The sequence below is a fragment of the Morone saxatilis genome, unplaced genomic scaffold (genome assembly GCF_004916995.1).
Source record: "Morone saxatilis isolate NCDOM2014 unplaced genomic scaffold, NCSU_SB_2.0 Contig4, whole genome shotgun sequence".
NCBI lineage: Eukaryota > Metazoa > Chordata > Actinopteri > Moronidae > Morone > Morone saxatilis.
The window spans coordinates 18324990-18338495 of record NW_023339984.1 but is presented as its reverse complement, the minus strand read 5'-3'; the positions used below and the strand labels follow the sequence as shown (position 1 = coordinate 18338495).

The window sequence follows — 13506 nt, the reverse complement described above, 5'->3', positions numbered from 1 at the left end:
GACTGGTGGATTTCTCTTTTCTGTGGTGTGTGTGTGTGTGTGTGTGTGTGTGTGTGTGTGTGTGTGTGCAGGGCCTGTCAGATGGACCTGCAGACAGCCATCCAGGAGACTCAGTGTGCTCTTAATCTGGTCCTCAACAACAAGTTCTCTGAAGCCCTGGACCTCCTCAAACCATGGTAACCACGGCAACAAGTGTGTGTGTGTGTGTGTGTGTGTGTTATGTAGTACAGACTGCAGTGTGTTACTGTACTACAAAGCTTGTTAATACTATGACTACTGATACTTTAACTATTACTATTTTAATTACTCACTACTAACTGGTTACAGCAGGTGTAATTACTACTAGTAATGCTACTAACTACAACTATAACTAGTACTATACCTGGTACTTCTGCTGGTAATGCTACTAACCTATAATACTAGTATGACAACCCTGTGTGTGTGTGTGTAGGTGGAAGGACAGTATGTACCATGCGTTGGGATACAGCAGCATCCTGGTGATGCAGGCCACGATGACCTTCGAGCACAAAGACATCCAGGCTGCCATGGCAACCATCAAGGAGGCGTTACACACCTGTCAGAGGTGAGACACGATATTTTCTCTGAGAGTCGAAAAGCTGCGATGACTCTGACAATCTGGCGCCATGTTCAGATGGTGAACATTATTGCTGGTAGACATCAGCATGTTGACGTTAGCATTTAGCTGCTAACCTGGCTGCAAACTCCCGTTCACTTAAATTGACTAAAAATTACTAATTTTCTGTAGAACGGCCTTTGAAGTCAGTTCACATAGAATTTGTATCAAATAACCCAAATACACATTTTACACACAATAATCTTATTAAAATCTTATTGAAAACCTTCAAACAACCAATATTAGACACATTTTACACATTTTACAGCTGGAAACATGATCAGAACATGAGTCTGTGTGTTTACAGGTTCAGGAAGAGGAACTCAGTGGTCGGCTCTCTGTCCAGTCTGATCAACAAGCAGTCCAACCTGCAGGAAGGTACGTCAAACACATGTCCCGCCCACACAGTTTGATTGACAGCTGCAGGAAGAGCAGCTCAGAAAATAATAACAACATAGAATAAAATATAGGGAATAAAATCAAGCAGCAGGGAGTCACTGTGTTTGTGTGTTTTCAGAGGAGATGCACGCAGAGATCTGCTACGCCGAGTGTCTGCTACAGAAAGCCACGCTGACGTTCGTACAGGTAGGAGCTGTCTGTCTGTCTGTCTGTCTGTCTGTCTGTCTGTCTGTCTTTTCACCTTTTACCTGTCTGACTCCGTCTCATCTGTCAGCCTACATATCATAAGTCCTCCTCTGGGTCCTTTTGATAAAGATTAAAAGCAAAATTAGGGCAACAATCTGTGCAGCAGAGGTCCAAGCTCAGAATCCTACATTTCCCATGATGCAGCTGGATAGCAGCTCTTTCATTAAACATCACAAGAACAGCCACATCTTACAAACTCCACACTTCTGGTTTATAAAACTCTCAGAGCCACAGGAAACATTGTTTTTAATGTTTTCTTAAAAAGGTGTCGTACCCTTTAAGCTGCAGTTCCAATAGTGGCCACTAGATGCTGCTCCTGTCAAACTCTGACTGTAATGAAGTGAATAGGAAAACCACCAGTTTCTGTCTGGAAATACAAAGTCAGTTTTGTCTTAACAGAACTTTCAATGTGTTTTTGGAAACAAAATGTTTAACTGAAACTTAATTAAAGGTTGAACAGTTGTCAGGAATAGATACTACTTAAAACTAAATGTCAGTGAGGATTCCTAAATTATCAGTATTACATTATGTTTAATTAATATCAATCAATATATAGCCACAAGTGAGGTAACATCGGCCTTTAAGGATCATCATCCTGATTCAGTTTAGGATTTAGAACGAAGAAAGTTGCTCCAAATTTACCCAAACACACCAAATACAAAGTTATTCAGTTCAAATAAAAACTGCACATAAACATTAACAACATGACATAATTTGGCATTGATCACATAACAATATAACCAAGGAAACAACAGAAACAAAGCAGAACAAGCTAATGAGGATAACTGAGTGAAATGTCTTTTCCCATCTGTCTCTCTTTCAGGACGAGAACATGATCAGTTTTATCAAAGGAGGCATCAAGATTCGAACGAGCTACCAAATCTACAAGTGAGTGTCTGTTTCAAACCACCGGCGACATTAAAGTATCTCATTTAATTAAACACCAGTAGTAACGAGGCAGCTGTAAATGTACAAATAGGATGAATCCGTCATTTCCTGATTGTGACATCTTGTTTCATGTCGTCCAATAGGGATTGTCAGAATGTGCTGAATGACACTCAGGACCTGGCCGGCCAGTCTGATGCATTCAGACAGTTTGAGGGCGGAGTCAAGCTGGGCATCGGATCCTTCAACCTGGTGGGTTTTCAGAGAGTTTAACTGCAGTAAATTTAAAAGCTTTCGGTGACATATTGTGTTATAACATTTTGGGATTGTATGAGGTCGTCAGTGTGTAGACAACAGGTCGACCCCAGTTTGGAGTGTCGGCACAGAAGATAAGCGATGTACTGCTGCGGAAGGGGGCAGCAACAAAATGTATTTTAGCCACCTGAAAAAATCTATTTAAGTGTACAGTTATGTTGCCAGACAGCTCTTTCTAACTGGGAACTGAAGCTGTGATATCAATCTACGCTGCGTTCAAAGCCACCAGACTCATTTAAAACACCAGCTGGTATTCCTGTCTGTTTTTCTAAACTGGGAAGCAGCCCCACTTAAAAAAAACCAACTCCGATTTTTGTGCATGTACATGAAATGTGCTGAATTTTGTCAGTTACAAAAAGGCCTGTTTTTTTGGTTTTTTGATTCCACGGACACGCCGTTTGACAAAAACTCAAGCTTTTGATAACACTTCATCGTGAATGCCCTAAGAGTGTACTGACCAAATTTGAAATCAATCTGATCAATCAAAGAGTAGTCTGTTAAAATACAATGCGTGGAAATGGCAAACATGGCGCCAAAATTGGACACTAAATGAAAAATGTTTGATTTTTGGCTATGGGTCCTTGAGGTTGCACATGATGAGTGTGTTACGATTTTCATACAGATTGGTGCTGCTGGGGTTGCTCTTTAGGGGGCGCTATCGAGCCATTTTGCCAGCAGTGGTCGCTGTTCGGGCCCTAATTACTCACACAGCTACAATATAAAGTGCACATAATGTCTGACTTTCATCATGATTTGATCGTATTTTCTGTCTCTTGTCTTTCAGATGTTGTCTCTCCTTCCTCAGAGGATTTTGAGGTTGTTAGAGTTCATCGGATTCTCAGGAAACAGGGTCAGAACAACCACTTTGTGTCTCTTCACCCAATCTGTTCCACACAAAATCTCTCTGTTTTTTAAAATGTGTTAAAATAACAGTTAATAATAATCCTGTCTGTCTGTTTGCAGGGGTTTGGTCTGTCTCAGTTGAGAGAGGGAGCCTCCAGTCACAGCTTGCGGTCGATCCTCTGCGCTCTGACGCTGCTCTTCTACAACACATATGTGTCACTGATACTCGGTACAAATACACAAACACACCTTTGCCCTTTTCCTTAAATATAGCACACTTTAACTTTAACTGGCCCACAGTTGTCTGGCTCCAGAGCTGTGTCCTCAGATAGTTTTCATGCTGAGGTCTGGCTGAAGATAATGGTGTTGATGTTGTGTTTGATCAGGAACTGGAGAGGGGAACCTGGTGGAAGCTGAAGCTCTGCTGGAGCCGTACCAGCACAAATACCCCAAAGTAAGTAACCGCACACACAAATTCTGAACAAAATATTAAATATTCTGTCTCATGATTCATAAAGAATTTTAAACTCTTGTGAAAACCTACAGCTTTAGTGTTGTACAGTGATTGGTTGATGAAGTATGTTAAAAGTTATATACAGAACACCAGCATATGTGCGCTGTGGCCAACCAGACTCCACTGACAAAACCAGTAATTTTACTTGGCAGAAAACAGCATAAAAACACTGTAAACTGGACAGAAACTAAATAAAACTCACCAAAACCATCTCTGTTTGTCTTTCCATTGATCAACAACTCTGGTTTGGTAGAAATAAATCCTTAACTCACAAACGTAGATGATAAAGACAGCAGTTCTTAACACATGCGTGTTAAGGCTCTTTACTTAATTTTTAAAATCTCATACATAAAACCTTTAAAATACAAATTGATCAACTACAAACTTCATTGTGTTTTTTTTTCAGGGCTCCATCATCCTCTTCTACTCCGCTCGTATCGCCACGCTGCGAGGAAACTTCGAGAAGGTCTGAAACACTCTCACACCTTTTTACTTCTATCTCTGACACATTACATCCCCTCACCCTTAATCTAAACGTAATGTGTGGTGTGTTTCAGGCCCGGGCGAGATACGAGGAGTGTATCAGCAGCCAGCAGGAGTGGAAGCAGATCCACCACCTGTGTTACTGGGAGCTGATGTGGACTCACTCCTACCAGCAGGAGTGGCAGCAGGCGTACCACTACGCTGACCTGCTGTGCAAGGAGAGCCGCTGGTCCAAGGTGAACTTATATTTGAGACTTACTTTGTTTAAACACTTTATTGTTGTTTTTATTTGGTTATATTATTTGGTTTTTTTTTATGTAAAACGAGCTGTTTAATCATAAGTGATTACAAAAACTTTGCTTCTGGATGAAATTTAATCCAGAAATCTTGTGCTTTCAACCTTCTCCAGGCGATCTATGTTTACCAAAAGGCGGCCATCCTCAGTATGATGTCGGAGGAGGAAATGAAAAAGACAGGGGAGAACATCATGGAGCTATTTAAGTCAGTCTGCCTCAGTAAAACATGAATAATGTCACCACAGTAACACCTAAAACATAACCTTTACATTAACGTTACATTAAACGTAGAATATGTGGAATTTTACTGTAAAACATAAAAAGATCATCAACAGAATGTTAAGAAACAAATGTGTTACAGAGATATACTGAAGTTAGCATGCTAACCAGCGAGCTTCCACCCATCCTATCTAATCCTAATAGCTAGTGGTAGCAAGCAGCAGTTAGCGGTTACTCTGGTGATATGCTGCCTCCGTTGTTTGGAGTATGAATTCGACAGGTGGCCAATTCTTACATATTGTACGTTCAAGAAAACACACAGAAATGTTTGAGTGCGTTTTGGGAATAAACAGTTTTTTCTGTTTTGTAGTGAGCAACATATTCAGGAAATAAAAACATTGTTGGAAACTGTTTGAGTGTTCAGAGCTCCGGTTCGGTGCAGGATTAGGGTCAGGGGAATGTTATTGAGGCTATAAATGTGTGTATGTGTGTGTGTGCAGGCAGGTGGAGGGGCTGAAACAGCGTCTGGCGGGGAAGTCGATCCCAACGGAAAAGTTTGCAGTGAGGAAGTCCCGACGCTACAAGGCCGCTAACCCCGTCCCGCTGGTCATCCCCGCACTGGTATACTCAACAAACACTCCTATCAGACTGAGCAGCAGCTTAACGTACTCTGAATAAACTAGCAGTGTAAAGTAATGATGTCGTTTTCTGTCTCTGTAGGAGATGATGTACGTTTGGAACGGTTTCACCATCGTCGGGAAGAGAGCCGACAGTACCGAGTCCCTGCTGGTTACCATAGAGACGGCTGAGGAACAGCTTCGCAGCGACACCAGTAAGTTAATAACAAGACCCCCCAGACGTAAGATTAGACTAGTCGTCGTCACATATTCATATTATTGTAATGATTTAAATCTCTGTATGTGAGCAACCTGTTTATTACAACACAGTGTAACATTACACAGTCTGATTGTTCAACACACGGAATAAATAAGTCGTAATTCAACGATTTGCGTTTAATTTGAAATTTGTTTCAACTGACAGTCCTAGAAGTTAAATCTTTAAAGATTACTGTATGTATTAAACTAGTTTCCATAGTCCAGTGGTTCCCAACCTAAAGGGTTACCAAAGCACAAGGTCTTCTTCATTTTAAGGGTGTAAGAAAACTTTAAAAATACAAACAGTAGGCCAATATTTCAGTATTTCATTCATTACGATGAAGAAATGTTAATATAAAGTAAATGATCTAGTAGAACAATGAACAAGCAGAAACATTTGCTTTCAATTTGTCAAACAAGAAGCTTGTTAAATATAAATAAAAAGTTCCCTAAACAGGAAATAATCTGCTTAAAATTCATAACAAACCTTTCATTGCACAGTTTTTAATATAATATGAAATATCCATAAAATATGTCACTGAGTCAGTTTATTAAATTATAACTTCTGTATGTTTCTCTCATTCAGACCCGACAGAGTTTCACCCTGACGACAGCTGCCTGGTCCAGATGTTGAAGGGACTCTGTCTGAAACATCTGGGTCGGTTACTGCAGGCGGAGCTCTGCTTCACACAGGTCCTCTCCAGGTACCACAGACACACAGACAGACACACAGACAGGCACACAGACAGGTTCAGGTGTTAAGTGTTTATGTGAAATAAGATAAACTCTCCTATCTGTGTCCTTTCAGTGAGAGCCGCATCAGATACGATCACTACCTGATTCCCTTCACACTGTATGAGCTCGGCCTTCTGTATAAACAACAGGGAGACTTCACCAAGGCCACCACGTACATCGAAAATGCCAAGTAAGTTCTCTTCATGCACCATTATATGCCTACATGTACCTATATAAATCTTTTTATGTCTCTATATATCACTATAAGATGTTACACAACTCTCACATCACGCTGTGTGTTTCTACACTTTAAAGCTGCAGCAGGTAACTTCTATAAAAACTAACTTCACTAACTAACTAATAACTAATCTCCTGACAGATAATGTGTGGAACAATCAGGTTCCTCTGGCTCCTCCTGGTGCTCGTCTTTGCACATTAACAGTCGATACTGTTCAAATTTATCACATACTGCTGCACACCTGTACAGTAACTCCGTCCAACCCGCAGGTGTTTCTGATATCTTTGGTATTTTTACAATCATATCTCCAAACAGCCTCAGGTGTTCCTTGGGCCAAAAATAGTTTGGATGTTTGAGGAATAAGTAGCAGGAACGAGTTCTACAACCTGTTTAAATGTCTGTGGTGTGTGAGCTTAAGAGATTTTCACGTTCTATTCTACGGTATGAAATCCATCAGTAAAAACCTCACCTGTGAATGTTTAAGCTTTTGCATGTCTTAAAAAAGACATTTGAGACTACAAAAATCCATCATTCGTGCAGCAATCTATCACAAAATATGTGTTTATTGATTTAATGTTCTGAAAGATGTGTTGTGTTCTCCATCAGGACGAACTACAAGGACTACTCCATGGAGTCCAGACTGCACTTCAGGATCCATGCAGCTCTCAACAGCCTCAAAGGATCTCCTGTCAGCACCCCATGAAACTGGAAAACAACCATGTATGAAACGTGAATCCAGGGATTCGTCAATGAACCGCCCCTTAATGAAGAACCTGATGGGTGTCGGGCGTTTGAGATCACGTCCACCAGGACTCTTTCTTTCTCATTGCTAGCAACCATATATTTTATTTAACTTTTCCTTATTTATTTTTTCAATCGTGTGGACGGATGACACTATTTAAGCAACATATTTCCTGTCAGCAGATTATATTGGTCGATGCGGAGCCGCAGCTCAATGCCAAATGTCAATTTAATCAACGTACCGATTTCCGTTAACAACGGCTCCTTTATAATCAATAAGGAGGCAATAACGCAGGAGGGGTTTTATTCTCAGGGCTCGTTCACTCAGACAATTAATGAATTTAAATGTCACTTTCTGATATAAAAGCACAAGGTCGGGGACGAGCGGGCGTAAACCGTACGTAGGTAAGCGTGGTTTTACCGGAAGGTGTCAGTTTAAGCCTGAAAATTTCAAGTTCATCAGAAGGTCTTAAATTTATTAGAAAACTATTGACATTGACAGCATTTAGTCATTTGGTACTTGGATACTCGCTCAACCCAAATAAAAAGGTAATAAGGGGTAAAGGAGAGGAAACCAATAAGTGACGAGAGGAAACCGATCAGTATTCTTAATAATCTTTGATCGCTGTCGTCTGTCTGAACGAACCCTAAAATCAAACTTATGTCTCTCACAACCAAACAAATCACAGCCTTAAACTAAAGTATAATTTTATATAAACGTTTGCTCACAATAATCTGTGTATATTTGTAGGAAGGTGACTGTAGGAACACACAGTATTTATGCTTTATATTCGCTTTACTTTGCCTTTTTATTTGTTATTTCTTAATAATGCATCACAGCACATGTGCACACACAATCACAGCCTTCTCACCAACTGTGGCTTATACACACACACACACACACACACACACACAAGCTTACACATATTGGGCAATACGCACATTATAAACACACAAACGGCTATAAACGCACACATTTAGCAGCAATATAAAAGAGGTTGTGCTGTTAGTCCGTCAGTGTTTGTCCAACTGTAACAGACGTAGTTTCAGTGATTCTCAGAGGCAGAAGAGATTTAAAACAATTATAACAACAGTACGAATCAATATTATTGTAATGTGAAAATTCTACATTGTGTTTTAAAAGAAGTTTAGTATCTAGTTTCAATTACTAACAACAGTCCGCCAATAACTAATAACAGTCTAATAACAGTCCAATAACAGTCTAATAACAGTCTAATAACAGCCCAAAAACAGTCCAATAACAGTCTAATAACAGTTCAATAACAGTTCAATAACAGTCCAATAACAGTCTAATAACAGTTCAATAACAGTCCAATAACAGTCTCATAACAGTCTAATAGAAGTCCAATAACAGTCCAATAACAGTCCAATAACAGTCCAATAACAGTCTAATAACAGTCCAATAAACAGTCTAACAGTCCAATAACAGTCTAATAACAGTCTAATAACAGTCTGCCATGTTTTGTTTGTTGTGGCTTTTGTCGTCACTGATCAGCCACCGTATTCATTATTAATAATAATAATTAATAAAAACATTAACAACAAATACCCAGAAAAACTAAATCAGCTTTTAGTATTAAAATGAGGACCCAATAAACAAAACATTGTAATATGTTTACTATTATTATTTAATTCAGGAGCCTCAATGTACATAAAATAAAATATAACATTTAACACAAAATGGCTCCTCTTTGCTTCCCCATAATTCAAACCGTGGGCGAACTTTACTAATTTAGGTTAAATCAAACTACAAATGTGTTTAAATCAAATATAATCAGCTCTGCCTCTGAGGACAACTTAAACTTGTTTACTTTAATCCGTCATTACTGAAAAGATTCATCTCAATAGTCGTCGTCCTGTTTGACTGTTGCAGACGTGCAGCTTATAAACCTTTTTCATTTTTGCTATATTAAGTTGTATTATATTATAAACCGTAAGTGTAGACCAACGACGTCCATGAAGAGCAGTTTCTGATATATTTATTTTAAAAAGCACAATGTATGATCTCCATAAGGACCTGTTGTCATTGTCTGTAATGCTTATTAACACAATATTTACTGCGCGTTGAAGGAGAACGGTACACTAGCAGCGTCTTTGCTTCCATTTTAAACATCGGGACGAAGGATACTTGAATAAATACGACGGTGGTAACAATTAGCCTTCTCCCTATAATGAATGTATCAACCTAAAGACCAAATTATATGTGTGTGTCTTTTTGTTCTTTGTGTGTAATTTGTGCCTGTTTAAGAGTTTGGGTGTAATTTTTTTCGTGTGTTTGTGTCTGAAACTCCTGAATAACTTAATTAGTGCAGTAAATATTCAGGAGTTCGATGGTAAAGTCGATAATAGTTTTACACGAAAAGACCAGAGTCGTCTACGTAAAAGAGTTGTGGCAATAAATATAGTGATTCCTGCCATAGGCCCGTACAATAGTACGATCAACTGCTATTGCTAGGAAACTGCCACAGGAGTTTTTGGCTAATAATGCTAGTTTTTGCTTCCATAAGAACAAAAATTAACTCAATTGACCCTTCCTAAGCCCCGTGCTCCAATGACAGTTGAGCAAGCCTCGGACAACTTCCTCCTTTTCTGTACTTATATGCTAAGCTAGGATCATCTGTGTTCACAATCTAGATAAAGTATATAGTGTATAGTAATAATTCTTTTATATCAATCATTATCCAGTTTAGCTAGCATTTTGCTATCAGGTGTAACCAGCTAGCTAACAGTTGATGTAGATTAGCTAGTTCTGCTAACATACGCTAACGTAAAGCTGCAGTAGTTACTGTTTATAAAAAGTAAAAGAACATTTTGGATGGTTAAAAGATAATATTAACATATAGTCATATCTTAGCTTAGCTAAGGTTAATGTAAGCTATTGCTAAACACTATCTAATTGTTAGCTCGCTAACAATTGATGGCTAGTTAACTAGCTGATCTACATTAATCGTTAGCTAACTGGTAAATATAGATCTGATAGCTAACAAAACGCTAGCTATGCTAGATAACGACTGATGTACATTAGCTCACTTTCAGCTAACGTAAGATGTGACTATCGCTTTTTTCTTTTAACCATCTTTAAACTGAGGTTGTCTTTTCCATATAGATTAGCCTAGCACATAGCATATCCAACAGGAAAGGAGAAAGTTGACTGAGGCTAGCTGTTATTAGAGCAGTTTGCTGTTAGCTTATGCTACAGTGTTAGCATGTTGCCTGTTACCATAATATTCTAATATATTGTGCCTAATACCATATAATAGTTTTAGCATTATCACCTGACACAGTGTATGCTCATGTGTGCATAATACGTTGTTCCTCTCACGTATTATTATTATTATTATTACACTCCAGTCACAGAGTAAAGCATCTGTTTCTCTGAAGGTCAAATCTCTTGAATCTTTTAACATCACTAAAAGTTTTGAAGGTATTTCCAGAATCTTAAATGCGTCCGTCTGAATAACAAATATTCTCTTTACTGCACAATAAAAACTAATTTTAACCCGTTTTCTTATACAAACATCAAAAAAGATGGCAGCTGGAAATTGTTGCCATATTTTCACAACACAATAAAAGTATAAACACATTATTGTGTATGAAAATGTGAAATAAGGAATATAATGTTAACAGAAACAAATATAACTGATAATACAACATTAACATTTCTCGTTCACAGCGTACTAATTGGATATAGGTATAGAGATTGTTTGGGTTAAGACGCAGAGTCAATGTATGAAACGTGTTAAATATCTTTCTTTATTCTGCGGTGGATTGAATATTATCTTTTTATCCAGATAGACAGTATGTTGTTAAATGATCAGCAGGAAACTAGCACGCAGGTTTCCACATTAAAGTTTATTATCAATGTCACTATAAAGAATAAAAGTTATGGATGTTTTATGTGTAAGATGAATGACATTAGCTAATGTCAGCTAATGTTAACAAAACACTAACTAACTAGCTAATCTAGATTAGTAATTACCTAATAATCTACATCAATAATTAGATAATAATACAAAGGATTTGCAACCTTTAACTGTCACAACCTTTCTTTATAGAAGGCTTTGATTGTGTTTCATGTCAGTGCCTCTGTGTGTGTGTAACTGTCTTAAAAAGGGTTTTCTATAGGATCTGCTTTGCATGTTATTCTTCATTATGTTTAATCTTTTTGTTTTTTATAAAATATATGAGAATAATATGAGACATGACTGTATGTATGCTTTACGACAGGAGGCAATGTGACCCAATATTACAGGCTTCACGGTTACAGATGGTAACAAGGTGCAATAAAATGGAAATATTAGAATAATTATTCATTTTGAGTGATGTGGCATTTTTCTGTCATTCCTGTTTTTATGTTTGTTCTCTAATGAACACAGAAGTAGTTGTTCTGTCGTTAACGTAGAGCACTTTACATATTTTTATTCCAGGACAGAGTCACAGTTTTGTCTATAAAATGCTATATGAATATATTTAGAAGTTAGCATTGACCTGGTTCCTTTGACAAAAAACAAATAAGAATTATTATTTTGGATAATTGCAGAAAACAAACTCTGTAGGAAAGAAAAGTTTATGATAATCTTCACAAATGAACTCCATGTTTATGATTGTTTTAAGTGTAAATGCTATCGGCATGAGTAAAAAGCTAACGTTAGGTTATAAATTAACTACACCACAACTACTTCCAACTTGTAATCAAATCTTGTAATTAAAATCTCCAAGATGTAAAGTTTGAGTTAGAATAGTTTACAAGAACGCGACTATGAACACGACAATGCTGTAAACCATCGAACCAAAAGCTAAAATGCTAACAACTCAGAAAAACTTAAATTTGTCCGATTCAGGGAACTGCCCCATCTCTGGTTGACCAAATAGAAAATGTTAAACTTTCACTAACAGGTTTCTTCTACTTAGTAGTTATCTAACTAGTTCCACCTGATAGCTAACGTTAGCTAAACGTCAGCTAGCTAGCTAATGATTGATGTAGTTGGCTAGTGTTTTGATAGCATTAGCCAATTTAAGATGTGACTATATAGATATAAAGGTTTCGAAACAGGCAGGACTTAAAGTTTGACTGTTAAAAACTCCTTGTTGTAATCGTTTATGTACGTTTAGCTGTTAGCATCCTCAACTGTCGTGCTAAACTTTTAGCTAACCTGAACGAAAGTGTTTAACTGCTGAATGAAACTGAATGCTAAGTTAACGTCAATTACCTCCAACTGTAAAAATAATGTCTTTAGATCGTTTGTCTTATTTAACATTTGTTGAGACGTCGTCACGCTGCCTTTAATAACATATTAAAGTAGCCTCACAGATTTGAGGAATCCTGATGGTGGATTTGTTCTGTGTGTTATATTAATGTCTGCTATATCTGCAATACATAAATGTTTTATCTAAAACTAATGTGTGATGTCTGCAATACATTTTGAAAGCCATAATTCTTTTGCTAGTTGCCTTACTCAAGGACACAATAGCTTCGTCCTTCCTCTCTTTGTACGTTTGCAACCTAGCTCTGAAGCTAAAGGCTACATAATCATCAAATCAGCCCCAAAGAGACGAACGACTCATCAATCGATCGGGAATATGTATCACAATGTTTGATTGATCCTTTTGGGAGCTCTGCTGATGGTTGAAGTCATTAAATGTGTGTCAGAATTCTGTCTTTATTTATTTCCAGAACTGTGCTAATGCCAACAGATACCACTTATTTACCTTTATGCCCCGTCCCCTTTTTGCTCTGTGCTCCAATAACTGTTGAGCTAGCCTCGGTCAGAACCTCGGGTCACCTTCCTCCTTTCCTGTACTTAGATATGTATGTATATGTGCTAGGCTAATCTATGTAGAAAAGACAACCACATTGTGAAGTTGATTAAAATTTAGTTAGCCACATGTTTGTCAAGGCAGACGACCACCCACCTAGAGTCGGGGTCTGTCCGAAGTTTCTGCCTCTTAAAGTTAGTGTTTCAACCACTGGGAGGTCAAAGGTCAACACACAACAAACATCATCAAGACACAAACTGGAGTGGGTGTGTGTCTGTGTGTTTGTCTTTATCACATGGTGGGGC

The 13506-nt window shown here is 38.1% G+C and overlaps 1 protein-coding gene across 1 annotated transcript in view; it reads left to right on the top strand.

The window, feature by feature from the left end:
• The window catches only part of LOC118337984 (tetratricopeptide repeat protein 39B), a gene marked incomplete in the record, with an annotated part of 20408 nt that extends 8669 nt beyond the window's left edge, over window positions 1-11739 (top strand). The window contains 17 exon segments of the mRNA XM_035675142.1: window positions 72-176; window positions 452-583; window positions 942-1012; window positions 1152-1219; window positions 2103-2167; window positions 2311-2416; window positions 3264-3329; window positions 3443-3551; window positions 3709-3776; window positions 4243-4302; window positions 4394-4555; window positions 4729-4820; window positions 5335-5455; window positions 5555-5666; window positions 6296-6413; window positions 6518-6634; window positions 7289-11739. Of these exon segments, the coding sequence (XP_035531035.1) occupies window positions 72-176; window positions 452-583; window positions 942-1012; window positions 1152-1219; window positions 2103-2167; window positions 2311-2416; window positions 3264-3329; window positions 3443-3551; window positions 3709-3776; window positions 4243-4302; window positions 4394-4555; window positions 4729-4820; window positions 5335-5455; window positions 5555-5666; window positions 6296-6413; window positions 6518-6634; window positions 7289-7385 (1669 nt within the window).
• Window positions 11740-13506: the final 1767 nt, after the last annotated feature.